The 27,985-nt window shown below is 45.6% G+C and overlaps 2 protein-coding genes across 4 annotated transcripts; both read right to left on the bottom strand.

Moving 5' to 3' along the window:
- Nucleotides 1–25: 25 nt before the first annotated feature.
- ZPR1 (ZPR1 zinc finger) lies at nucleotides 26–9,838 on the bottom strand. 2 transcript variants are annotated; one of them, XM_032641723.1, is made up of 14 exons: nucleotides 9,433–9,838; nucleotides 8,766–8,927; nucleotides 8,215–8,305; nucleotides 7,766–7,836; nucleotides 7,032–7,118; nucleotides 6,753–6,875; nucleotides 6,341–6,388; nucleotides 6,116–6,182; nucleotides 5,628–5,698; nucleotides 4,876–4,965; nucleotides 4,297–4,407; nucleotides 3,540–3,626; nucleotides 1,477–1,542; nucleotides 26–656 (listed from the first exon to the last, which is right to left on the bottom strand). In XM_032641723.1, exons 2-14 carry the CDS (start codon nucleotides 8,922–8,924, stop codon nucleotides 522–524), a joined length of 1,206 nt encoding a protein of 401 aa, XP_032497614.1. In that variant the 5' UTR covers nucleotides 8,925–8,927; nucleotides 9,433–9,838; the 3' UTR covers nucleotides 26–521. The 2 variants fall into 2 exon arrangements, with proteins under 2 accessions (XP_032497614.1, XP_032497613.1); XM_032641722.1 differs by lacking the exon at nucleotides 9,433–9,838 and adding an exon at nucleotides 9,129–9,351 and having other exon boundaries at nucleotides 29–656.
- A 1,608-nt stretch (nucleotides 9,839–11,446) lies between these two features.
- APOA5 (apolipoprotein A5) lies at nucleotides 11,447–13,922 on the bottom strand. 2 transcript variants are annotated; one of them, XM_032640564.1, is made up of 4 exons: nucleotides 13,917–13,922; nucleotides 13,351–13,431; nucleotides 13,126–13,237; nucleotides 11,447–12,605 (listed from the first exon to the last, which is right to left on the bottom strand). In XM_032640564.1, exons 2-4 carry the CDS (start codon nucleotides 13,397–13,399, stop codon nucleotides 11,657–11,659), a joined length of 1,110 nt encoding a protein of 369 aa, XP_032496455.1. In that variant the 5' UTR covers nucleotides 13,400–13,431; nucleotides 13,917–13,922; the 3' UTR covers nucleotides 11,447–11,656. The 2 variants fall into 2 exon arrangements, with proteins under 2 accessions (XP_032496455.1, XP_032496454.1); XM_032640563.1 differs by having other exon boundaries at nucleotides 13,351–13,407.
- Between the last annotated feature and the right edge of the window lie 14,063 nt (nucleotides 13,923–27,985).

Below are 27,985 nucleotides of genomic sequence, written 5' to 3'. Positions count from 1 at the left end.
AAATAATAATAATACAAGGACAGAGTGATTTCAGAGGCCAGTGCTGTTTGAAAGCCACCATTTTAATGAGAACTTCTTCACCTGTCCTAGACTCCCTCCCCTCAGAAGACTCTTCCTGTTGAGAGTCAGTATTTTATACACCCAAACCAACTTCCAAACTCCAGACGTAGCTGTCTTCCACCTTCTCCAGCTCTTCAGAGTTCCAACTTGACATGAGAGAGCATTGTGTGGAGGGAGGGTAAAGACTTTATAGGAAAAAAATGACAATGACATGCCTGATGGTTCATTTCTGGGTTTCTTCGCAGGCCAATTCAAATCCTCCAAAACAAGGTCAAGTAACCCAAGAGGCTTGCGTTTCCGTCACAAACTGTTCAGAAATTGTGCTCAGATCTCCGACTCAGACCAGGTGTCCTCCCCACATGGGCAAGGCCTGGTGGGGAGGCCACTCCAGTCTTTTCCAATAGCAATAAATAACCCCGCGGTCTGAGCAGCGCTGGAGGCTGGCCGGGAACCGCCCACGGCTACCACTGGGAAGCCAGACCTGTCTCATAGCCCTCCGTCTTCATGTCATTGAGCCCCAGTTCCTCGTTTTGGTCAAATGTGCGCTTATAGTGCTCCACCTTCATCTCAGGATCATCTTCCGGTGCGTACACGTTCTGCAAGGCCAAGGACAGACCATTAGTGCCTGTGCCATCCTGCCACCCCCACCCCCCCAGACAGCTTCCAATTCCCACTTTCCCAGGACCTTAAGGAGGTGTTTATTCCTTTTTGTTTTGTTTTGTTTTTGGCTGCACACCATGCGGGATCTTAATTCCCTGACCGGGGATTGAACGTGCGCCCCCTGCAGTGGAAGCACAGAGTCCTAACCATTGGACCACCAAGGAAGTCCCTTTATTCTCTTTTTAAGGGCCTCCAACACCCCATGGCTAGGCTCAACTCGTGGGCAGCAACAGAACCCACATGGGCTAGAAGTGGGACTGCAGGGAGAAAAACTTTCTATCTGCACCTTCTTACGAAGAGAGTAGCATAGTCTTAACAGTGGAGAGACCGTAGAACAGTTTTGCCTGACCCATAATAACTGCTCAATAAATGTTAAAGTTACTGTTAATCACCAGAGTATCTCCGTAGTCAGCTTAAAGCCTTTTCCCATCTTGGCCTCTGGACAAGGCACCATTTCTCCTCAATCCACGGTCCGATTTGCAAAATGAAAATGCCACTGCTGGACTTAGAGCTGGGACTCGAGCTAGACTAGAGGAAGAAGGAACCTGGGAGTCTCCTTTTTCCCCCTCTTGACACACACTTACAGTCCCATACACCTTCCCCCTTCCTCTCTTATGTTCCAATTTCTGCTAAAAGGTTCCTTGATAAAAAGCAGTTCATTTAGAATTAAGTCTCTCAGTTTCTGGAGAAATGATACATATTTAAGGAAGGTCAGAAAAGATATCTCTGTGAAATGCCAGGGAAGGTCTACAGTACCTGCAAGTAGCTGTTTCCTGCTGGATCATCCATAACAAAGTGGGCCTTCATGTTACCCTCAATGATCTAAAGGAGACAGAATACAGCATGAGCATGTAAATCTTACATAGCTGCTGGCAGGAAGGGGCTATGTCTGCCACACAGAAACCAACGCCATTTACACTGCAGAATCCCCCAAAGTTTTAAGAATTGGTGAAATGAAGGTGCCTCTAGAGGTGGAGTGGAGAGAATCTAAAATAAAGACTGTCTGACAGCTATTTAAGAAGCAATCCGGCATCCCTAATCTCCTCTCCCATTCCAAACAGACCAACGACTGCCCTTGCCCCACCCCAATAAAAGAGAATTCTGTGGAGAAGTTACCACAGCACACTATGGACAGGGGGACACTCGCCCAGTTGAGGGTAGAGAGAAAGAAATCAAGAACAGAAGTCAATGTACCCTTATTGGAAACAGACATACACACACCCCAGCCCTCTTCCCACACTCAGCTCTCAGAACACTGCCAGCCAAGCCTCCACCCTCAAGACAGGAAACGGAACACCCACTGATGGGAATCTGACCAGCCCAAGAGGAAACACCTAACAACTCTGGCACTGGAGTTACCTCAACAAAATGGCCAAGCTAAATCCCCCTCCAACGAGCCCAACGTCAGCAAGACTCACCCCACTCAGATGTTTTAGTCCTCTACTTTTAAATAGACAACCAATGATTACCAGACATCTGAGCAAAGCCCGTAATATTGAAAGACAGAAATCAAATGGGAAAAAAAACTTAAGAGGAAATGGAAACTATGCGAGGAAAATAAAACGTCAAAAAAAAAACACAAAAACCCAAAATTAATATTCTCAAAGAGAAAAAAATACTACAACCTTAAAACAACAGGATGCTATTTTTTTTAAAGGAGGAGAAAGTATTGAAAGACCAAAAGCCACTTGGAAAATAAAAATGTCAGTGGAAATGAAAAACTCAGTTGAAGGGTTGGAAAATTAAGATAATCTCCAAGAGTAGAGCAAACACAAAGAAGCTGAAAACAGGACAAAAAAAATAAGTAAATTGCAGAACACCAGACAAGTCAGTCTAACATCCAAAACATAGGGATTTCAGAAAGAGAGAACAGAGGGAAAGCAATAGAATACTTTTTAAAAGCTTCCTAGAACTGAGCCACATGAGTTTCCAGATTCAAAGAACCCACCAAATGCTTAGCAACTATGGTTGAAAATTGACCCACGTACACCAAGTCACATCCTGAAATTTTACATCACAGGGGACACAAAAGTATCACAAGAATAGGTCACAAACAAAAGATAGGGAATCAGAATGCCTTCAAACTTCTCAACAGCCAAACTGGGAAACTGAAAGACATTAGTGGGAAACTGGAAGACCTCAGAAATTCTGATAAAAAATTATTTCCATCCTAGAATTCTATTCCCAGCCATTAATCTAATGTAAGAGTAGAATAAGGACTTCCCTGGTGGTGCACTGGATAAGAATCCACCTGCCAATGCAAGGGACACAGGTTCGAGTCCTGGTCCGGGAAGATCCCACATGCCGCGGAGCAACTAAGCCTGTGCGCCACAACTACTGAGTCTGCACTCTAGAGCCCGTGAACCACAACTACTGAGCCCACGTGCCACAACTACTGAAGCCCACGCGCCTGGACCCCATGTTCCACAAGAGAAGCCACCGCAATGGGAAGCCCGTACACCACAAGGAAGGGTAGCCCCCACTCGCCGCAGCTACAGAAAGCCCGTGTGCAGCAACGAAGACTCAGTGCAGCCAAAGTTAAAATATTAATTTTTAAAAAAAGGTGGAATAAAAAAATTTTCAGACATGCAAAGTCCCAGAAATTTTACTTCCCATGCATTTTCTTAAGAAGCTACTGGAGAAGAGGCTCCAACAAAAAAAAGGGAGAAAACCAAGAAAGGAGATGGCATGGGATATCAGAAACCAAGAGAATCCCCAACATGTCGGTTAGATGTTTACATGTGGCAAGAAAGGGTATGCAGCTTCTTGTTCACTGGAGCCCCAGGACCACAAGCACTGACCGGCCAGAGTCCTCTCACCTGGTTCAACTTCTGGCTAAACTCCTGCAGTTTCTCTGTCTGGCCAGGACTGGAACTGTCGCCCAGTGTGAAAGGGTTCTTGGTCACCTGCAATAAATGGCATCCAAACTGCTAGAATACTGGCTCCATGTTTGATAGGCTTAACCATAAACCTGGTGTAGGGTGACAGGGGTGCCCGTCAGGGAAGCTTGGTCGCCATTTATGCCGCACCGCCTTTCTGACCTAGGCGGCCACCCCTAAAACCGTGTGAATTAATCTGCCAAGATGATAACGAGCAACGTGAAACAAAAACTATAGAAATGTTCTTGAATATGATCTCCAGTCCTCATTGGAAGAAGTGCAAAATAAAGTATAATTTACAAAGACAAAATGCCCGACGACTGATAACCAGTTAAGCAAAATGATTCACTACGAGGATAAACACATGGGTTAAGTCAACACACACATATATATGTATGTTCGGGACTTTTTTAGGTGCTGGAAGGACCCTCATGACCCCATTTTACAGTGAAATAAATGACTTATCCAAAACGGCAAAATATCTACATCAGCCCAGAATTAGGTGTGAGAATTTCCATTCTGAATTTCCAACAAACTTATCATCACAATCCAAAATAATATTTAAGCCTCTCAAATCAGCTTTAAAGCAAAGAAACCTCAGTTATCAGCTCCAAAAACTAGGACCTTTGCAGCCTTCCAGTCCCTTCCCCACAGCTGTGCTGTGGAAGATGCCACGCACTATACTCAGGGGACTCACCAGTTCCTGGATGTCTTTCAGTATCCCCTCCAGTGTGGTGAACTTGCCCCCGAGGACAGCCATTCCCAGTTCAAAGTCCAGCTCTGGGATTTCCATACTACATGTCTCGGACTGTGAGATGAGAGATCAAATTAGGCTTTAAATCAGGAGCTGCTAGAGAAAGCTAACCAGAGTCCTCCTGCCAAATGAGTACCACCAGTGATAATCTGGGGACAAAGTCAGCTGTCCCAGTTTTCTCTGAATCTCCAATTAAAGCTAGACTCACTCCTAGAACCAACCTTAAAAGGGGGCATTCTGAGTCATGGCTCCAAGCTGGCAGACATCCTGTCATTAGAGATCAGAAACAAGGGCCCTCACAGACACTAGAGGCAAAAGGCTGCCAAGTCATCAGAAAGAGCTTAGGGGTCACCTTCTGAATCTGCGCTTCCTACCACGGATTAACTCTGCTCAGGGATCCTCAAACCCAAGGAAGTAAGGAGGTACTTCACAACGCCAGGACATGATTGAGAAAAGACAAATTCCCCCTCGACAGAGACAGCCATGTGCAGAGAAGAGTCACTTCCCCAAGCAGGTTGTTACCTTGAGCAGGTCTCTAGTCATATCTGAGGGATCAGTGATGTAGAAGGTGATCCTGGTGCCCAAGGGCTCTACTGCTCCTCCAGACTTCACCTGCAACAGACAGCAGTGTCAGGAGAAACAGCAGAGGAGACACCCATCCTCACCTGGTGCGGGGAGACCCGGAAGGGCTTGGGGAGTAGGCTTGGACCTCCAATCAGGCCCACTAATGGCCACCAAGGACAGTGCTTTCTAAACCAACAGTGGCAGCAGTCACCCAAACCAAAATCACTGAAAGCTGGCCAGGAGCAGAGTGCCCAGCACCGGCAGCCTGCCAAAGATTCACCCCAGATTGCCAAGAAACTGAATTCACGGTTAAAAAAATGACTCTTGGGGCTGAAAGGGACTTCCAACTGCAACTAGTGTGTAGATTCCCTTTATAATTTTCTGGTTTAAGAATTGAAACAGCTTATGCTTGAATACACTCAGGAGAAGGGAATTTACAACCCTCCAAGGCAGCCCACTCTACATTCAGACAGACCTAGAAAGTTTTTTATTACTGAGTCAAAATCTGCCTCCCTGCTCTTCCATCCCTCTGAGCTGTAGGTCAAAAAGTAGTTCTCTCTCTTCCATATAACCAACTTTGAATGTCTTCAACAAGTTATGCTATCTCTAACTTTTCTTCTCTAAGCTAATTTCTAGTTCAAGAGCTCCTCACCCTAAGCAGCTTCAGAAAGGTTGAAAGCTACTCTTCCCAAACGATGAAGCCCACCCACCTCATTGGTCCGATGGCCGCAGTTCTCGCAGTTGGTAGCCATGATGATAACCTCCTTAAAGTGGGGAATTTCTGGAAGATGGAATTAAGGAAATCTGCTTCCAGGACAGCAAGACCACCCTGTGGGGAAGAACAAATCCGAACCCCACAAACACACAGTTGCTGGTCCCAGGACTGCAGGAAAGCGATCACAAGAAGCAGCCTAACTCAGACAGCCCCCCAGAAGAGGGCAAGGTCACCACCCACGGCGATCACTGTTCATCAGTGTTTGATGACATGGCTCAGGCCACACACAGGAGCCTAGAGACCATGGCCTAATTCTCTCTTTGAACCCAAAAGCCAAGGTGCACGGTCTCATCAAAGGCCACATCCCTCTCATCGCTCGGAATAAAGCCTTGTGCTTTCCCTGAAGGGAGTACTCTCCAGCTTGAATATAATCTTCATGCCTGAGTCAGATGAAGAGCAACCCAAATGCCCGACAAAAGATACGAACTAGCTTCATGTTGGTCTGGGCCGGAGCATTGCATTCCGGGCAGTTGGTGTTGAACTGGAGCACCTGGAACACAACAGGGGGACGCAGAGTGAGCCCTCCCAAGCAGGTGAAACCTGCTCAGGCTGAAGACATTCAGCTGGTACACTGGCGGCCACCCGTGAACAGCGGCAGTCTCAGCCCCACACTCTGCTCCTTCCTCCACAGTGGCCAGTGTGACTCACTTCATTTCTGAGATCTTCCTCTTCTGGTTTCTCTTCTGGTTCCTCTGCCTAAAGTAGCAGAGATGCAAATCATATGTTGGCACACAGACCTCAGCCTCGCCAACACCCTGCCCCAAAGTGAGAGAAAATGCTCTGGCTTGCTTACGTCAGCTGCCACCTCGTGGGTTTAACAGAGAAGTTGGAAAGCAAAGCCCCAGGCAAGGGAGGAACAGAGCTTAGGATAGGATCACAGCCACTGCTGTCCTGTGTTGTAAAGTTTACCCAAAGTCCTTAAGTGAGCTAGAGCGGAGGCACACACATGCTGAGATAGCGTACACAGGGCGGCAGCAGCAAAATAAGTTCCCACTGACTCCCAGCAATCGGAGTGCAAGATAATTCCAGAGCATTCTTCTGGCTTCTTCAGTGCACTTACCTGGAGCCCCAGCATCTCTTCCTGCTGTAGAGTCCGATTATAGTGTGTGATCACCAGGGCATCATCTTTCCGGGGAGCATGTGGGTTTTCCACAAAGCTGTTCCCTGAGGGATCATCAATGATCTAACAGATGGGTAAAGAGAGAGCAGTTATAACAAGAAATCATGTACGATCCTCCACCTACCATCAGACCGTGGAGGCGCCACAGAAAAATCTCAGACTGTCTTAATGGTCCCTCCTACCCTAAATCTAGAGCACCTGGAGTCCCTCAGTACTCACCAGGGTGAAAGGAGAGGCCACTTGCTTTAGCTCCTTCAGTTTGACAATGAACTCATCAATTCTTTCAGCCATGGCTTCTTCATTCGCCTGACAGGAACAAAGAGTAAAAGATCAGCCCTGGGGATAGAACTTATGCCCCCATCACTTCCGACAGGAAGTCACCACCTGTCTTAGTGTGACTGGGAACAGAGACTCAGGCTTCACAATAAGAGGTAGCAAATAAGTTTGAAGTTTATGGGCGGTGCCAGATGAGCCTCATTTTCTCACTCATTCAGCCATTTAGTCCAGGCATTTGTGCCAGGTTATAGATAACAGTAAATAAACCAGAGCCCTCTCATGGGGCTCCACAGCCAGTTAAGAAGACAGATGACTAAATTTGCAATTATATTATTTCATACATATATATATATGTATATGTGAAATGTCATAATAAACATAAGATACAATGGAACACTCAGGAAGCACAGATAAGCCCAAGAATATCAGGACAGGGTCTTTGGAGGCAATGTTACAGTGTCTGTCTGAGAAGAGGCCTCAATGTACAGTGGGGGAGGGGAAGAGGAAAGGATAATGGTACAGCATACGCAACATCCAGGCAGCTATAACATCGCTGTGTGCTTCCCCACAAAGTTCTCCAACATTCAATCAGAGACAGCTCAGCCACGTGGGAAGGGGAACAAGTGTACATAAATAATTTTTCCTTGAGCTGCCGCCATCAGAAAACCCCAGCTCACCCTTCGTGAGGGCTGATCCAGCTCCAGGCCAGAGACAGCACGGCTGATCAATCCTTCAACAGTAGTCAGAGCTGGTGAGGAAGAACAAAAGGCTGGTCAGTCTTCACTTCGCTATCAAGTGCCTGCAGGACCCTGGGCAGTTCACTTGAACCCTCTGGGCCTTGATTTCACCTGTAAAATAAGGAGGCAGGGAACAAGGTTCCATTCACCTCTAACTCATTCTGGTTTTTCTGTAAGATGATGTGGAAAAACCCGGACGAGGCTTTTGGCCAACCCAATACTATCTTAAGCTGCTTTACCTAAGCTTTCTGCTTCTGTTAAACCAATGAAGATCACAATGATGTGGCCAAACCCACACACAAGCCACTAGACCTGGCACCAGGAGTTTTGCAAGAAAGTAAGATTTGAGCTAGGCATGAACAGTGCAAACACTCTGACCTTAAACTTACCTCCTTTCTGGCTGAAGGCAGGAATTTCAAAATCCAGCTCTGGGATCCTTGTGGTGGCAGAGTCAGTCTTCACTACTTCTCTGTTCATGTCCTGGGCAGAAAGAAAAACCTTCAGTCCACAGAGGTCTCAACAATACAGGTTCTTCTCAGGAAATAACAAGAGTGCCCCCCCCCCCCCCCCCCCCCCCCGCCCCAACCACCACCCTCAGAGGCCCCAGCCCAGCTGTCTCTTCCTCTCTCCACTAGGGGGAGTCCGGATTACTCCTGCGGAATAGTACCTTGATGTGAAAACCAGCTACCCAAACGAAGAGAGTACTATTCATAACAACTACTGCTCATTTGATACTTTCTGACAAAGTTTACAAAACGCTTTCACAAGTCTTACCTCACCTGAGCAGATGACAGCACCAACGCCATTTTACAAAGGAGGAAACTGAGGCTTGAACACTTAAGTGGATTTATTTGAGGTCCGACCACCTGGACCAGAGCTCTGACTCCAGTCCCCAAGCTTTCTCTAGGACACTAGGGTAACTGCTCTGGGCTCCTCTCACCTCCTGGGCCCTGACGGTCAAAGTATAGCGCACTCCCTGGTCCTGTATCCTGCCTGCCGACTGGATCTCCGTGTTGTTCCAGCCACAGTGCTCGCAGGAAAAGGAGCTCACGATTATTTCTCTAAAGAAGGGGATCTCGGTGAGCAGGAGGCGCGTCATGCCCTAGGGAAGCAGAAGACAGGGAAAGAACCAATGAAACCCCCATCCCCCATCTACTGACCCCCGGGTAGAGGAAGTCAGTCAGTAGACTGACTGCCTCGCCTCCGGGTCCCCAACTGGACCAGCCTGGCCAGGTCGCCGACCCCCGCTCCTCCCCTCCTCAGACCAACCCTCCAGCCGCCCGTGGCCGCGCCCCCGCCTCACATTACGGTAGCAGTTCATGCACAGCGACTCGATCTCGGTAGGCTGCTGCTCCTCGTCATCAGCGCTAATAGGCCGGAACAAGTGCCCCGTCCCGGGCTGTCGGGCCTGGACGGGCGAGGGGGCGGCAGCAGCCGCCGGGAGCCCGGGACCCACAGCCCCACCGGCCAACATGACCACGCGCTGCTCAGGCCCCAACGTCGGTCGTCTGCGCCTCTCTTGGCCCCACCCCTTCCTCCGGCACTTCCGCCAGCTACCGCCCCGCCCATCCTTAAAGAGGCCGAGGACTCTCCTCGGGGAACAGTACCTGACACGCGGTTTTCCAGTTGCCGGGATTATTCGGTCCAGACTTCCAAAGCCAGCCGGATCCAGGCTTTGCCTCCACCTCAATTCAGGCGTCACTGGCCCCAGGGCGTCTTCTCAGACCCAGGGCAGTATTTTGCTCCTTTGCAATAGCTCCTCCGTACTGGGTTCTAACTATTAGTCCACAAGTCTAACTACGAGAGGCTTGACGGCAAGGGGCCTGGCCGTCCATCGGTATCCCTGAGGAGGTGCGCTCCTCCCTGGGTTTGCTTGGATCCGCCATTGGGCCAGATGCTGCCTAGGCTCTAGATCACCCTCCCTTTGTCCCTCAATCTGTCTCCATTTCTGTTCTTCTCACTCCCTATTTCTGTCCTCATAAACACCTGCCCAAATTCCTGCCTCAAATACACGGCCCTCCCTTTTACCCCTATTGGCTCATCCCCACCATATCCAACCCCAGCTGACTCACCCCTCCTGATCTCCTAACCACCACCAACAAAAACACCTCTTTGGGGGGTAAACTTTCCTTTCCAGCACCTCCTCTCCCTGGGCACCTTTCTCCCACTTCTGGTGCTAAATCTAGGGTGTCATGGAAGAGATCCAGCCTGCAGGCATGATGAGGCCAGATTCAGATGGGGTCTGTGCTATGAGGGAGTGTGGCAGTTAGAACTCTGTGCAGGGTGGGCTAAGCCGGGAGGAAAGGGAGCTGCCCTGGATGTTCTAAGGGTACTGGACTGGGTGTGTTTACCCTTTCCTCTCTCCTCTTCCCTTCACTTCAGCCACCCCCAATTTCAGACTTTCCAGGGAGCTATGAGGAGTTTGGTTGCCCCCAAGTGAATATGTACATGGGGAATGGGTGTGGGGGTATGAGTTTGAGGGTCCAAGAAGAGGGTCAGTCATAAAAAGAGGGACAGTCAAAAAAGAGGCCATTCAGGGGCTTCCCTGGTGGCGCAGTGGTTGAGAGTCCGCCTGCCGATGCAGGGGACACGGGTTTGTGCCCCGGTCCGGGAAGATCCCACATGCCGCGGAGCGGCTGGGTCCGTGAGCCATGGCCACTGAACCTGTGTGTCCGGAGCCTGTGCTCCGCAACGGGAGAGACCACAACAGTGAGAGGGCCACGTACCGAGAAAAAAAAAAAAAAAAAAGAGGCCATTCAAAATCTGGAACAGCCGGGACAAAGAAGACAGGCCACCTCAGGGGCCTATACCTCATGCACACCGTCCTGTGGTAAGCAGGCTGGTGAACAATGCAGGTGCAGAGGAAGGGTCTCTAACCCAGGCACACCACAGGTGTGACAAACAGCTGTCAGCCCAGCCAGAGCAACACCCCTCCGATACAACTGGATTAGGAAGAGGTCAATGAGAAAGAGTAGCGAGGGATTGAAGGCGGGTGATGGGTGTGCTTTGGGGATAGTGGTGAGGCCACTGCTTTCAGACGTAGTCCAAATGAGAGTCACACCAGGCAAATAAGCTTCCATCATAAGCATCTATTTCATTTGTGTCAGAAATCTAGACTTGCGCCTGGGAGTCGGGAGGGAGGGGCCAGAGATGGGGAGGGCACACAGTAGGCTCCCCAGAGAGTTTTAAGTAGCCCTCACAGATTGGAGGGCTCAGTCAGCTGTTTAGATGTAGTGTTATGTAAGGAAATCCAGGCTCTGCTCCCTCCCATCACGACCCACACGATTTGTCCGCACCGGCATCAGCCAGCAGGGATATATACACACACACCATCACATGTTCTCTTCATCATATTTTCTGCTCTTTCTCCCTTCTCTTCCCCCAACAGAAGCTGTCATGGCAGACCTGGGGAGAAAAGAGCTCCTCTCTGTGGACCAGCTCTAGCAGTGGCCACCAGGTGGCCAGAAGTGATCAGAGCCTGGCCCTGGGAAGAAGAGGCACGGGCTTCCAGCACCATGGCAACAGGCTTGCACATAATGACAGTGCCTCCTTCCCGCCCTCTCCCGCCACCCCAGAATGGAGCAACTCAGGAGGATTCCCAAATGAGCACGGGAAGCCGGGTTTGCAAAGCCTGGTGAATGTAATGCATCCGGACGGGGGAATTGCAGGTGGCTGGATGGCCTAGGACAACAGCCCTTTGGGTGACCTCAGCTATCCTGTGCAGGGCCCTCCACCCTCTGCCCAACAGGCCACTGTCAAGGACATAGCTATGTTAGAGGTTCAGATCTTGGGCTCCCCAGACGAGAATCTGGGACGTGGACAAGTAGACTCTCAGGGCTCCCCCAGATGGCCAGGACTATGGTCGCGAAGGCTGTAGTTGATGTCTTCCCACAGGTCGTCGAGGCGAGCCTGCAGCTCGCTCCTGACCTTGCCTCGGTCCCCTTGTAGGAATTCTGGAGCGAAGGCGCTGTGGCCTGGGGGAGGCGGCGCCAGCTGCTGCTGGATCTGCTTGGTCTCTTGGTCAATGGCGCGGGTGAAGGCGGCAATCTGCAGGAAGGTGTCGTGGCGGAAAGCCTGGAGTCGTTGGCGCACCTCCTGAGACAGCACCTGGGGGTCCGGCTGGGCCTCTTCCTCCGCACCGTCAGCACCGGCGCCAGCAAAGACGCTGAGCTCTTCGCGCAGCTGGTCGAGGTTCTGCTGGATGCGTGTGTGCAGAGCCTTGGCCTTGAGCGTGAGCTTGCGCGAGAGCACCTGCACGCAGCGGCTGAGGCGCGCCGGGCTGGCGGCCGCGTGCGGCGCCACGCTGCGGTGCAGCTCCTGCACGTGGTGCCCGATGCCCGTCACCAGGCGCTCCGCGTACGGGTGGAAGAGCGCCTTGACGCGGCCAGTGTGGTTTGCCACGCGGTCCTGCAGCTCCTGCAGCAGGCTCCGCGCCTCTTCCACGCCCCCCAGCAGCTGGGCCTTGGTGCCCTCTCCGACCACGCGCAGCTGCTCCTGCAGCTCCTGCACGCGCAGGGCCACCTGCTCCATCAGCTCCACTGTGTAGGGCTGCAGCTGCCGCCGCAACCCCTCCAGGTGCCAACCCACGCGCTCGTGCACCTCCGCCATGTAGGGCTCCAGACGCTCCCTCACTTCCTCCAGCTCCTCCTGCAGCTGCTGCCGCATGCCCACCGGGTCGTGTGGAAGCCCGGGAGACTCCCTCCCCTGCCCATTCAAAGGGCCCAGCTTTTCCAGGAAGTTCATATTGCTGACGTCTGGCTCAAGGCTGTCTTTCAGGCTCCTGGGGAAGGAGACAATCAGGCCATCAGACTGCTAGCGCCCTCATCTCCTTTGCCCCAAAGACGTCACTCACTGATCCTATGGAGAAACCAAGGATGCAGGGCGGTGGCCCCAGAGCCGGGTCTCCAGTACTAACCCAAGCCAACCATGACTCCTCCCACAGGAAGTACAAACACATGGGACACGCATGTCCAGGTGAACACTTCCCAATTCCTTGTGCACGGAGGCACCTGGCCTCTCACATAATCCTTTCGTTCTGGAGGCTGCAATGGGGGGTCCTCTCCCCTGCTCCCTGGTCCCACGCCTCAGCAGGCATGGAGGCAGCAGCTAAAGAGAGATCAAAGGCGGAGGCTGCCGGCAGGGGTTGCTGAACAGCCCAGGAAGACCAGGATAGAGGGCAGAGCTAGCACTGCTCTGTTCTCTTCCCAGGGAGGACCACAGGTTGAGCAATCAGGCACTGCATCATCCCACCCTCTGGGTGTCTTCTCCCTTTGCCCGCACCCTTTGCCCTGGCCACTCACGTGGGCTCCCGTGCCAGCTTCTGCTGCTGGATCTGCTCCACCCTGCCTTTGTCCGTGCTGCTCTGGCTGAAGTAGTCCCAGAAGCCTTTCCGTGCCTGGGTGATTGAAAGCACTGTGGAGAGGGAGCGGGTGAACAGGGGCTGGGTTTCCTCCCCCAGGGTGGACAGACCCCTCAGTCCAGCCTCCACCCACACCTCCACAGTGAAGTCAGGGTTGGAGACCCACCTGAGAGGAGGGCCAGAGCCCAGGTCAGAACTGCAGCCACACTTGTCATGATGTTCTCTGAGAAGAAAGGTGAATGGAGGCCTGGTGAGAGTGAAGAAGCAAAGAAGGGACACCTCCCATGGGACTTGCCCCAAGTCTGTTAACCCTCGCCTGGGTGTAGAGAGCTCAGAGCTATCAGGGCTTAAGAGGACTGACCTAGTTGAATGTGGCTGGGAGGGAAAGGGTGTCTTCCTGGGATGGGTTGGGGGGCTCCTTTTTCACCTCATCACACCATATGGAGTTTGTGGAGCTCAAACTGCTTTGTAAAGGTTCTCCCCCGACCCCACCCTGCCCAGGAGACCCCAGGAGCAGCTCCCTCAGCCACTTCTGCCACCACTCCCCTGCTCACCTGTTCCTGCCCCCATTTCATGGCTGGGAAAACTGAGGTATCCCGGGGGTGGGGGAAGAAGCTACTCTGCCAAAGTGCTCCAAGAGGAGGTCCTTAATTCTTAGTTCCCACCCACAGCTCTCTGCTCAGTCCCCTCCCTTAGGACTCCAACCCACATCCCTCTGCCCTGGCTGCTCACCTGCTCGGTTCTGGGCACAGAGAGCAGACATTCCGCTTTATAGTCCAGGGCCTGGGCCTCTGGCAACAATTGCTCTGAGTAAATACCACGTGGAGGTTCAAAGAAGGATGACCTCAGCTGCCTCCCAGTGCTTACCTCCTGCCCTTTCCTGGTACCCAGGGGGTTAATGAGTACCCTAGCATCTGGATGCTGCCCCAGTAGAAAAGTGCTTCCTGGAAAGTTTTACAAGGAGTGGGCCTGAACTCCTCACCCAGTTCCCCCAAACTCCTTGACTTCCAACCTTCCTGTGGACCTACTGGCTGACCCACCAATAGAGACAAGCCTGTTTGTCTGCTGAGGGCCCGGCTCTTACTCAACTGCCCAGAAGCACTGTGCCCCAGCCAGACAGGGACAGTGTCCAGCTGCCTGAACCTGAGCAGCCCTTGACACCTCCACCACGGGCTACTCAGGCAGCCTGGGAAGAGCCAGCATTTATAGGGTTGAAGACCCACCCACCTTCCACTTTATGAAATAATCCTGGAACAAGCTGGGGAAGTTTGATGGGGTGAAGATGACATCATGAGAGGCATCTGGGCCAGGGACATTGGGCCCAAAGAATGGGAGAAGAGGAGGATTCTCCCCATGGGGAAAGGCTGAACTCCACCCACAGGGCCTCTGAGGAGGAGAAGCCAAAAAGCCCAGACTTCCTCTGATGATACGCCCACTCCATATACTTAAACACACACATTCATAAACTCCTGGTTTTTGCTTCTAAATGTATCTTGAATCGATCTCCTCCCCTCCATTTCCACCACTGGTCACTTTACCACACCACTGTCTCTCACCTTGATCACATTTGTAGCCCCCAGCAGGTCTCCCTGCCATGGTCCTCCCTATTCAGTCCGTGCTCTGCTGTGGCTGTCCCAACCCACTTCTGGCCTCATCTCCTGCCGCACAAACCCCTGGCATTCCCTGAGCATACCGCCTCTTTCAGGACCCTAAGCCTTTGTACCTGCCGTTCCCTGTTTGAAATATTCCTTGGTGAACTTATATTCATTATTTTCAGATTTAGTTTGTATTAGTTAAGATTCGGCTTAGCTGCAAATGATGAAAAAAAAAAGGAGAAAGAGAATAGCTTAAACGAAATGGAATTCTGTATCTCTCTTATGTAAACATAGGCCAATCAAGGCTCCTTCTGTCTTGTTGTACTATCATCCTCAGCAAAAGGCTCATGTCCAAGTTTCAGCTGCTTCAGCTCCAGCCATCAAGTCTATCTCCCAGCCAGCAGAAAGAAGGACATGTACCCTTCCTTTAAAGACACATCCCAGAAACGGTTCTTACCACTTTTACTGACATCCCTTTGGTCAGAACATAGTCACATTGGCTACACTTAGCTGAAAAGGAGAATGGGAAATGTAGTCTTTATTCTGGATGGCTGTATTCCCAGCTGGGAAAGAGCTATATTACTCAGGAAGAAGAGAAGAATGGATTTGGGAGGACATGAGTAGGCTCCACTGCACAGCTCCAGTATCACTCTAAATGCCCTCTTCTGCCCTCACACTTCTCTGGAGACAGACGATTCCATATTAACCATAGAACATTTTGTATATTCCTGGAGTATTGCACTTATTATCCTGCAGTGCAATGATTCATTGACATATGTGAGAGCTCTCTGAGTGCAGGGACTTTGTCTAATTCATCTCCATGTCCCCCTATTATGTTTGGCACAGCACATATTAAATGACTTGTCCATCATTACACAGTAAGAGGCGCAGCCAGAATTGGAACCCAGGTAGCTAAGGCCAGCATAGGATGGGGCAGAAAGGGTAAAGAGACAACAATCAGGTCATGAAAAGCCGTGTGCAAGCAGTCACTGAAGGGTATATGATGGAAAGATCACTCTGGAGGGCAGCAAGACAGAAGGTGAGAAGACTGCTCAGAGGCTGTTTGAGTAACCTGAGAGATGATGAAGACTCTGAACTAAGGCATAACAATGAGGATTGGTAGGAGAGGATATATTTGAAGGATACTGAAGTGGTGAACTAATAGTACCTGCTGACTGGTTGGATGAAGGAGGTGAAGGAGAGGAAGGAAACTAGATGCTTCCCGGGTTCCTGGGCAAGTATGTAGATGATTGCATAACTTGTGTCCATCGACAGATGAATGGATAAACAAAATATGGTATACACATATATACAATAAAATACTTTTTAGTCTTAAAAAGGAATGAATTCTGATACATACTACAAAACTGGATGAATCTTGATGACATTATGCTAAGTGAAATAAGCCAGACACAAAAGGACAAATCTTGTATGATTCCACTTACATGTGGTACCTAGAATAGCCAAATTCAGAGACAGAAAGTAGATTAGAGGTTACCAGGGGCTGGGGGAGGGAAGGATGAAGAGATAAATTGTTTAATAATACAGAGTATCTGTCTGGGAAGAAGAAAAAGGTCTAGAGATGGATAGAGGTGATAGCTGTATAACAATGTGAAAGTATTTAATGCCACTGAACTGTGCACTTAAAAATGATAATTTTATGTTATGCATATTTTACCATAATATTTTTAAATAGCATTTCTGGTATCCTAATGGTTTTCTGCTGAGCCTATGCTATAAAATATAGCTGCACTGGATTTTCTGTGAATCATCATCATCACCCTTCCTTCTATTGTCTTTTCTGGGATGCAGAGGAGACACCTGGAACCATATTTCCCAGAATCCCCTTCTCTCTATGGGCCTAGGTTAGAGTCACCAGGGTGAGATGGAAGAGGAGAGACCATTATTCTTCATTGGTTGTTGCAGGCAGATGCATAGCCAGACTTGGGGTTTAAAGCAGCTTCTGGGTGACTTTCTTAAGAATCACACTCATTGGTTTTGCAAACTAAGATAATTAGGTGAGCTTCCCATTTGTAGCCACTTACAAGTGAACTTTTGAGACTCACTCCTTCAAGTGCAAGCTGAGATGGTCACTCCTCAAGCCCTTCCAACAGTTTACAAAACTGTAATTTTCTACATTACAGCCTTTCACACTTGAAAAATATAGAGTGGCTTCTGTTCTTCTGAGTGAACTTAGATTAATACAGTAGGTAGATACAACACACACTCATTCTTCCCTATTTGATGATACAGTTTTAGTTTTTAAAATGTTTGTGTTGGTTGGAGGTATTTGTATATGTGTATATGTTAAGTGCTTTGTGTGTGGAATCATTTTAAATCATTGTAGGCAGAGTGACACTTCACCCTAAATATTTCAACATACATCTCCTAAGACTAAGGACACTTTAACATAAACAGAATACCACTATCACACCTATGAATATTAACATAATTCTTTACTATCATCTAATATATACCATATATTCAAATTTTCCCAATTCTCCCAAATTGCCCTTAATAGCTGTTTTCTCTCTCTTTTTTCCTTTTTAAATTCAGGATCCAACACATTTCATGGGGTTGTTATGCCTCTGTTGTCTCTTTACATTTAGAACAGTATTCCCCAACCCTTGACATTGACTTTTTTTGAAGAGTCCAGATAAGATGTCTTGAAAAGTGATCTGAATTGGACTAGTCGTTTCCTCACCATTAGATTCAGGTTAAACATTTTTGTTCAAGTCTTTGGATTCAAAAACCAGTCCCCTGAAAGCTCTTACTTACAGAAGAAATCAGCTAATACATGTAAATGGAATGATGTAATTTTAAAAAATCACTATTTTTCAACCCTCAGGGAATATTTGATTCAGGCAAGGTTCATCAATGAATGCTAAAACCATTAAATGAAAAATTATTGAGGAAAGGGATGCTCGCATGCCTTCAAACTGTCTCCCCACAAATTACTTATAAATCACTAAACTTTACTTTTGCAATGGAGAAATCTGGTGGTTGATTTTAACCAAGTGATCAAACTTAACATCACCAAACAGTGGAACAACCTGATATTTTGTACCTCCAGATACAATGCAATAAGAAGGGTCACCTCTGAAGTGTCTTGAACCTGATTATTTCCACAGAACTTGTTTAAGCTTCCCTGTCTTCACTGTCTCCCTGTTGTGTAGAATCACGGTATTCACAGACAGCTGAATTTTTAGAAGAGAGTTAACCATCTGTTTTTTGTTTTTGTTGTTGTTTTTTGATCCGAGAATTGCCAACATAATCTGACTGTAGAGTAAAAAGAATTTTAAAATGTATATTTATAAAGATTAGAAGGTACCTTGCTCTTTAATGCTCTGTAGCAGCAGTTTTACTGTAAACACATGTATTAAACAAGCATACGGATCTCAAATAAAAACTCAGTGTGAACCGAGTGGGAAGACCTCCTAGACAGTCTTTCTCTTGTGACCTGTTCTTCAGAGGAACAATAGTGACTCCTCGTTGTATGTAGTGTATAAACTGTGCTGCAGGTTGCCCTCCTTCAGTGTACTCTGTCAAGATCTCAAGTGTAAGCTGTGATGCAGCAGTCTCCGCTCAGTGTGGCATCAGTTCCTGGATTCCCTTTCAGAACACACCAGGGACATAGAATATAATCATAATATAATAACTGCTCTTTATGGATCCATTCTACATTGCTTATATTTCTATGACCAAGTCTTAATGGAAGTCCATTTCTTAAAAAAACAATTTACATCTCAAATACAATTCAAAAGGAAAGGTATTTATGCTTAACACAGCATTAAAATAGCCAGACAGGTTAAGCACTGACCCGTGGGATCGTTTTTTTGTTTGTCTTGAACGACAATCTATTTGCATTATTTGTCAAAAAGAAAAAGAATTAAATGGGACATCTAGAAGTGAAATATATTGTCATTAAATTAAAAAAAAAAAAAAACTCAGCTACAATTAGAAAGAGAATTAGTAAACTGGAAGGTTGATCTGAGAAAATCACCCAGAAAGAATCATAGAAATAAAGAGAAAGAAAATATGAGATGGAAGTTAACAGACACGAACAGAATAGGAAAGTCCAATATATTCCTACCAGGATTTCTGCAAAGAGAATAGAGACACTTCAGGCACTATTCAAAAGATGATGGCTGAGAAATTTTGAAAATTGAATAAAGCTGTGACATGAATCGTCAGTTATAGGAAGCATCCTGAGTCTTGAGTAGGATTAAAATTAAAACAAATGCAAATCAAGACACATTATAGTGAATCTGCAGAACATTGAAGACAGAGTATCTTAAAATCAACCAAAGAGAAAAGACTAATGGTCTACAAATAAAAATTATTAAACTGACAGCTGGCCTATCAGCAATTTATCTTCAAAAGACTGAAGGTAAATTAATGGCCAACCAAGAATCATACTCAGGTAAACTATTATTCAAGAGTAACAAGTTAATTTCAGAGAAGGACTGAGAGAGTTTATCACTTACAGATCCTCATTGAAAGACTACAAAGGATCTGAAATGGAAACAAACCCAGAGAGGAGTGGGATACAAATAACATGGAAGCAACAAACAATGAAATTAGTAAATGTTTAGGTAAATTAAAACAGCAGGGACTTCCCTGGGGGCGCAGTGGTTGAGAATCCTCCTGCCAGTGTGGGGGACACAGGTTCGATCCCTGGTCCGGGAAGATCCCACATGTGGCAGAGCAGCTGGGCCCGTGCACCACAACTACTGAGCCCACGCACCTAGAGCTTGTGCTCCACAACAAGAGAAGCCACCACAATGAGAAGCCTGCGCACCACAAAGAAGAGTATCCCCTGCTCACTGCAGCTAGAGAAAGCCCATGTGCAGCAAAAAGGACCCAACGCAGCCAAAAAAAAAAAAAAAAGCATTGGTGATTTCACATGTATTTATGTAAATGTGTGTGTGTGTATATATATATATATATATATATATATATACACATACATATATTTAACCCATATGAGATTAGTTTTATATAACTAAAATTGGTCAAATATTAGCAATTTCATATAGTTCAACCTAACGTGAAACATTTTTACATGTAGTTTAGTCTGTCTTAGTCACTGCTGTATTTCCGACACTCAGAACGCTGCTTGTCACATGGCAGGGGCCTCAATGAATATTACTGATGAAGGGATTGCTTTAGAGAAGGTGTTGTAAACAACGAGGAACGAAAATATTATTGACTAGACCAAAATCACGTGGAGAATGGGAAAGGAGAGGTCAAAGTGAAAGCATGCGGCAGGCTTTACATTAGTCAGGAAGAAGATAAGAATATTGATTATCTTTAGACTTTAAGTCAAGTGGGAGGATTAAAATTTCAAGGGTAACCCATTAAAGATACAAAGAATACATAACTTTCAAACCAGCAAATGGGAAAAAGAGACTAAAGAACATCAGGTTGACTTCTAGTAAAGGCCGGTGGATTGACTGTGTGCCTTAGCCTCTGCTCTTTTCTGAAATGCCAATAAAATGACATTAAAGTGCACTTTAAAAAATGCATAAACCCACAAAGAGAATAGGAGACAAAAGAAATTTTGGAAGCTGGAAAGCTTCTAGATAGTCAAACAATAGTAACTAAACACACCTGAGAAGATGAATTTTGAAGCAGCAGTGGAGAAAGGCAAGAAACCCCCTGATTGATATTACTGAACTCCCGAAAGCTCAGACGTTAGCAGCAACAGATTCTTCTGGAAACATGGGTGGCAGTGGGGCTGAAAATGTGGCAAATGGTTGAGAGTCTGTTTGAGAAGCAGATTCCTCTCAGCTGGGTTTCTGTCCTTCGCCTAAAGCAGCAGGAAGCCAGAGGTTTAGTCTCTGGAGGGAGTAAAAGAACGGGTCTCTGGCCTGGGAAAAACAAGATATTGTTGGGGCCAGGGTTCCTGTACTCAGAAATACAGGATTTAAGTAAAATTTTATATATTAAGTTATGAGACTCCGCTTTCCACACACCATCCTTCCTTTCAGCCAAAATGTTGGCCTGTTTGACTTTACCCTCCAGAAAGGAGACTGGAATATTCTCCCTGTGAAGTTAGACTAAGCCAAGAAAATAGGCCTAAAGAAACACTTTTGGGGGTTTTTGTGGTCAAGATTGTCCATTGTAAAGTGACCCATGGACTCAAGGCTTCACATCAGCTTCGTTTTTTCTTCTAATTTGCTATGAAATTTTCCAACACACAGAAAAGTTGAAGGAACAGTACAATGATCACCCTAATACTCACCATCTAGGTTCAGTAATTGTTAATATTTTGCCACGTGTGCTTTCTCTCTATATATGTATGTATTTCATACTTGTGCCTAATCATTTGAAGGTGCAGAAAGCACGCACTTTTCCTCTAACAACTTTAGCTTGTATGTTCTAAAAAACAAGGACCCTCTTCCACAAAACCACAGTACTCTTATCATACTTAGGAAAATTAGTAAGAATTCCGTAATATCATTGGATACACAGCCCATGTTCAAATTTCCCCATTCATCATTTAACAAGTTTTTTATTAGTGCTTTATTATTTTCTCAATCAAGATCCAATCGAGGTGGGGGGAGGGATAAATTAGGTGTTTGAGATTAACATATATACACTACTATATATGCAATAGATAATCAACGAGGACCTAACTGTATAGCACAGGGAACTGTGCTCAATATTCTGTAATAACCTATATGGGAAAAGAATCTGAAAAACAATGGATATATGTATAACTGAATCTGTTTGCTGTACACCTGAAACTAACAGAACATTGTAATAAGTCAACTATACTCTAATATAAAATAAAAATTAAATTTAAAAAAAAGATCCAGTCAACATTTATGCATTGCCCCTTGTTGTTACTAAAGTACTCTTTAGTCTTTACTAAGTTGTTCCTACTTTTTTAAAAATGACGCTAACTATTTGAAAAGACCAAGCCAGTTGTCTTGTAGAATGTGCCATATTCTTAATTTGTCTGATTGTTTCTTTGTAATGTCATTAGCCTTGTTTCTCCATCTTCTGTATTTCCCATAAACTGGAATCTAAGTCTAAAGGCTCAGTTATGTTCTGGCTCTATTCCTTTAAAGAGGAAGCAGGAACTTCATATTACATCACATCAGGAGAAATGCAGTGTCCAGTTGTCCCACTGTTAATGATCCTAAGTTTCATCAATTGGCAAGGCAGTGACGAGGAGATCTCTTAGCTGTAAAGACATGCTAGTTCCCTTTGTAATTAGCAGGTGATCCCTTGGCTCTCTGTCCTTGGGAACCTGATGAATTTATCACACATTCAAGATCTCTGCCTGAAATTATTATTTCACTGGGGATTTTCTAATTCTATTATTCCTTCTACATGCTTTAGCTGACATTATTCTGTAAAGAAAAGCTCTCCCTTATCAATGGGCATGAACTACAGTTCTTCCTGAAGCAGCAGCAGGGTAAATGCTTAATTCTTTCCTTTGACCAATTTACAGAAGAAGGAGGTGGTAAAATATTCTCCTCAATGGTGGCAAATTACATTTTATATTTTTCTTTTGGCTGTCACCATGGACTCGGGGAATTTCTCTTTTTCAATTCTTATGATAATACACAGTTATTACAATGCAATATAGCCATGTTTGGTGCTCAGACTCTTCCTAATTTGGCCAGTGTGGAGCCCCTTCGAGGTGCTCCTGTGTTTTGTTTTTTTAGAAAGATTTTAAATTTTATTTTATTTTTTTGGCTGCATTGGGTTTTCATTGCTGCGCGTGGGCTTTTCTCTAGTTGCGGCGAGCAGGGGCAACTCTTCGTTGTGGTGCATGGGCTTCTCCTTGTGGTGGCTTCTCTTGTTGCAGAGCACGGGCTCTACGCGTGGGCTCCACGAGTTGTGGCACGAGGGCTCAGAAGTTGTGACACGCGGACTCTAGAGCACAGGCTCAGTAGTTGTGGCACATGGGCTTAGTTGCTCCGTGGCATGTGGGGGTCTTCCTGGACCAGGGCTCGAACTTGTGTCCCCTGCATTGGCAGGCGGATTCATAACCACTGGGCCACTAGGGAAGTCCCTCCTATGCTCTTTTAACACCTCCCACTTATGAGTCAAGGTTCTTTAGAGAAACAGGACCAATAGGATATATATAGATATATAAAGAGATTTATTATGAAGGAGACTCACACAATTATGGAGACTGAGAAGTCCCACAACCTGCCACCTGCAAGCTGGAAGCCCAGGAAAGCTGGTTCTAGTTCAAAGGCCTGAAAACCAGGGGAGTCAATGGTGTAAGTCTCAGTACAAACCCAAAAGCTCAAGTATTGGGGGCTGATACTGTTAACTCTCAGTCAGAGTCCAAAGGCCTGAGAACAAGAGCTCCAACATACAAGAGCTGGAGAAGATGAACGTTGCAGCTCAAGTAGAGAGACCAAATTTGCCCTTCCTCTGCCTTTTTGTTTTATTCATGCCCTCAGATGATTGGATGATGCCCACCCACATTGGGGAGGGCAATCTTCTTTACTCAATCCACTGGTAATCTCTTCCAGAGACACCCTCACAGACACATCCAGAAATAATATTTACTAGCTATCTGGGCATTTCTTAGGCATCAAGTTGACACTTTGAGTGCTTCCTTGATTTCTGATACAACTAGATTTCCCAAGCTCACCTTGTACTTTGTTTGCCCCAGACCTGGATCTCCAAGGGGCCCTGGTTTGTTTTAGTGGAGAATGGTATTACCAAACCAGGTTCCAGTGCTTAGCATTGCTGTTGGGTTGTCTTTGCTTGTAGGCCCTTGCAGTTAACTAAAGGTATGAAATATATGGAAAAAAACCATGATTTCATATAGATATTTCTAATTCAAATTTTAAACTGCAGAATTTTTCTTTTTTTAATTTTTTTATTCCTTTTCTCTTATGTATTAATTTGCTTTAACCTACAATACACATAAAATAGTTTCTTTTAGTCTATCGTTTGTCTTTTGACTTTACTTAGAGTGATTTGATCTTTTGCCCTGCAAAATATTTTTATTTTTGTATAAAGTAATTCACCTATTTTTTCTTAAGTACATGTATGGTTTCATCTTTTCATTTAGATCTCTCGTGCATTTGGAGTTTATGGCATGAGGAATGAATCCAACTTTATCTTTTCCCAAATAGCTATTCAGTTGTTTCTCACATACTAGATTTCCATTTGTTCTTTGGCCTATTTCTGGACTCATCATTCTGTTCTATCGGTTTGTCTCTTCATAGGCCACTACCACACTGTTTACTTCAGAGCTTTATAGTACGTGTGTCAGCTCCCTAAGGGTTTCCCCCTTATAAACATAAGCAGACAATCAAGAACCATAGCATAACCAAGGGGGGAAAGTGGCAGGGGAGGGGTGGTGGTATGATGAATTGGGAGATTGGGATTGACATATATACACTAATATGAATAAGATGGATAACTAACAAGAACCTGCTGTATAAAAAAAGAAATAAAACAAAATTCAAAATTTCAAAAAAAAGAAAAAAAGAATCATGGCATATCTAAGGAGTCTCTCATATGAAAAATGTGGGCCAAAATAAAAAGTAGAAAGCAGCAATGTAGAGAAAGAGTCTTTGCAGGGAGAAGAAAAGAAAAAAAGAAAAGTGCAGAGAGATGTAAGAAAAGATATTTTAGGACTTCCCTGGTGGTCCAGTGGTTAAGACTCTGTGCTTCCAGTACAGGGAGTATGGGTTCCATCCCTGGTTGGGGAAGTTCCACATGCCATGCAGTGTGGTTAAAAAAAAAAAGAAGAAGAAGAAGAAGAAAATACTTTAACCATAAAACAACAATAGGATTTTTCTTTAAATGTCAATATGGATGACCAGAAAAAAAAGCTCTTGGAAATTAAAAAATATAACAGAAATGAAACCAATCAAAATAAACAAACCAAAACTCAATAGAAGTGTTACAAGATAAAGAAGGTTGGTAAAGAGAAGGGAAAAGTTAGAAGGTGAGAGGAACAATCCAGGAGGTCTACCATCAAAGAAATTATTCAGGAAATGAATTTCCAGATTGAAGGGGCCCCTCAAGTACTCTCATGCCTAAGGAAGTGGCTGCAAATAGACCCACACAAAAGCACTTCATCGTGACTTTTCATGACCACAAATGAAACCGTGTCTCTCAGATTGGGACTTGAACCCCCATGCTGGGACTCGAACCCCCATGCTGGGACTCAAACCCAGCCAAAACCCGCAGTCTTCCAACTGAGATCACACACCTGGTTTCAGGATTTAATGAAACTCAGGTTCTTGATGTCTCATCGCAGAAAGAATTCAGCAAGAGAAAAAGCGATAGGTAACAAGTGGATTTATTTAGAGAGAAACACACTCCACAGACAGAGTGAGGGCCATCTCAGAAGGTGAGAAAGACACCAGGGTCTGGGGTTGTCAGTTTTTATAGAAGGGGTTAATTTCATAGGCTAATGAGCGGGAGGAGTATTCCAGCTATTTTAGGAAGGGGCTGGGATTTCCAGGAATTGGACCACTGCCCAATTTTTGATCCTTATGGTCGGTCTTGGAACTGTCATGGCACCTGTGGGCGTGTCGTTTAGCTTGCTGATGTGAGCCTATACTGAGGCTCAAGGTCTAGTGGAAGTCGACTTGTCCACCATCTTGGACCCATTTGGTTCTAATCACTTTATGTCATGTCCTTGGGTTATGTCATTCTTTCAGAGGTTGTGCCCTGCCTCCTTCCCTCCTGTTTCACAAAGAGAAAGAGAAGATGTTATGGAACGCAAGTTCATGTGCCTGACATACAGGGAGTCCAAACAAACAGAAACATTGGAGTTTGGAGCAGAGGAAAGTTTATTGCGAGGGCCAAGCAAGGAGAATGTGTAGGTCATGCTCAGAAACCTTGAAATCCCCAATGGTTTGAGGCTACAAGTTTTTAAAGGCAAGATTTGGGGTGAGGGATGCAGGGTGTATGACTTTCTTCTGATTGGTTGGTTGTGGGGTAACAAGGCTGTGTTCCAGGAATCTTGTGCTCAGCCTGAAGTTACCATCCTCCACCTGGGTGGGAACCCCATTTCTGCAGAAGAACTGAAAGATATGTATGTATATGTATATTCCTTGAGGACAACCAGGACACTGCTTTATCACTGCACCATAGTTTCTTGTCTGCTCCTCCTTTGTTTCAGCAATACCTTCCCTCCCTAATTAGTAACTTTTAAGTCTAACCTTTGGAACTCAGGGAAGGTCTAGGAGGCTGAAGCCTTTTTCCTTCAAACAAGAAACAGGGGACACGGAAAGGATTTGAAGCCAGGAGAGCCCCACAGGGTCCTGCTTTGTTTCAGGAAGGCAGGGGATAGAATGTATGTGTGTGTGTCTGTGTGTCTGTGCGTGTGTGTGTGTGTGTGTGTGTGTGTGTGTGTGTGTGTGTGATGTGTACAAGTTGTGTATATGTGGAAGAGCACCCAATTTTCATTGACCATTAGTGGATAGTCATAAGCCTGAAGATAAGGTAAAGCTAAAATTGAAACTTCAGAGTAATAAGATTTTCTAAGAGCCAAAAGTTGTTTTCGCAGAGTGAAAAATGGGGATGAGCTTGAGGGACTTCTGTTTTTTTATACTAACTTGTAGACTTGTTGGACTTTTAAAACTGTGTACTTTGATGAAATAAAAGCAGAATTTAAAAGTACATAAAATTATTTTTAAAGGAATACAATAAAACAAATAGAAGTACAAGCAGGAAGATAAAAGAAGCAAAGAAATACCATGGTAAATAGAAAATATAAAATAATATGATAGAGACAAATCAACAATCACAGTAAAAGGAAACAGATTAAACCAGCCCATGGAGCATCAAATCTGGAGCTAGACCACCTGGGTTAAAATGCTGACATGGATTAGCTCTTTGACCTTGGGTAAGTTATTTAACTTCTCTGTGCATCAGTTTCCTTATTAGTAAAATGGGGATAATTATAGCATATAGTATGGTATAATTCATAGATTCTTTGGGAAATAAATGCTTTAATATATTAAAAAAATAAAATAAAAGCACTCAGAGCAATGCTTGGCACATAGTAAGTGCTGTGTAGGAATTTACCATTGTTATTATTATTATTTTCACATCAGACTTTACAAAAATTCCAGACATTTTCTGTTTAAAGAGGCACACCTGTAACATAATGTCAGAGAAAGTAACCTTTAACAAGGGGTGGGGGGGAGAGTGGAAGGCTTTAAAAAGACATACCAGACAAAAATAAATCAAAAGAAAGCAGGTATGACAATATAATATCAGAACACATAAGCTTTGGGGCAAAAAGGATTAATAGAAAGAAAATTCACCAGGAAAAGATAAAACCTAACAGTAGGGACTTCTCAGGTGGCGCAGTGGTTAAGAATCTGCCTGCCAATGCAGGGGACATGGGTTCGAGCCCTGGTCCGGGAAGATCCCACATACTGCACAGCAACTAAGCCCATGCACCACAACTACTGAGCCTGCGCTCTAGAGCCCACGAGCCACAACTACTGAAGTCCGCGGACCTAGAGCCTGTGCTCTGCAACAAGAGGAGCCCGCGCACCACAACGAAGAGCAGCCCCCACTCTCCTCAACTAGAGAAAGCCCATGTGCAGCAACAAAGACCCAACGCAGCCAAAAATAAATAAATAGATTTATTTAAAAAAAAAAAAACCTAACCGTATAGTCTCAAAAGACATAAACAAAAAACTGCTGAGTCTCAAAGAGAACTTGACAAATTTGATAGGTGATTTTAGTGCCATCTTCTCAAAACTGATAGAATCACAGAGAAAAGATGTGAATAATAGTCAACAAACTTGATATATAAAGAACTCTGTACACCCCAGGAAGCGGAGAATCTTTACCATCACAAGTACATACCTCAAGGGAAATCCAAACATTATTTGTAATAGCAAAAAAAGAAAAAGAAAGAAAGAAAGGAAGCAAGGAAGGAAAGAAAAAGAAAGGGAAACAACCTAAATGTCATAAATAGATGGACAAATAAATGGTGGTAAATTCACAGAATGGAGTATTAACATTAGCTGGTAAAAATAAACATGTTTGATATATATGTATTAACATGGATATGTCTCCCAAACAATGTAAAGTAGAAAAAAGCAATGTGCAGGAGAATACAAACAATTGTATATTAATCACTTAAAATTTTATAGCATGTGAAACAATACTGCATATCATTTTGGCTACATAAATACATATAAAAGAATAAACCATGGATGGAAAGGAGATTCACCAACTTCAGGC

The sequence above is a fragment of the Phocoena sinus genome, chromosome 8 (genome assembly GCF_008692025.1).
Source record: "Phocoena sinus isolate mPhoSin1 chromosome 8, mPhoSin1.pri, whole genome shotgun sequence".
NCBI lineage: Eukaryota > Metazoa > Chordata > Mammalia > Artiodactyla > Phocoenidae > Phocoena > Phocoena sinus.
This window is presented reverse-complemented; position numbering and strand designations above follow the sequence as displayed.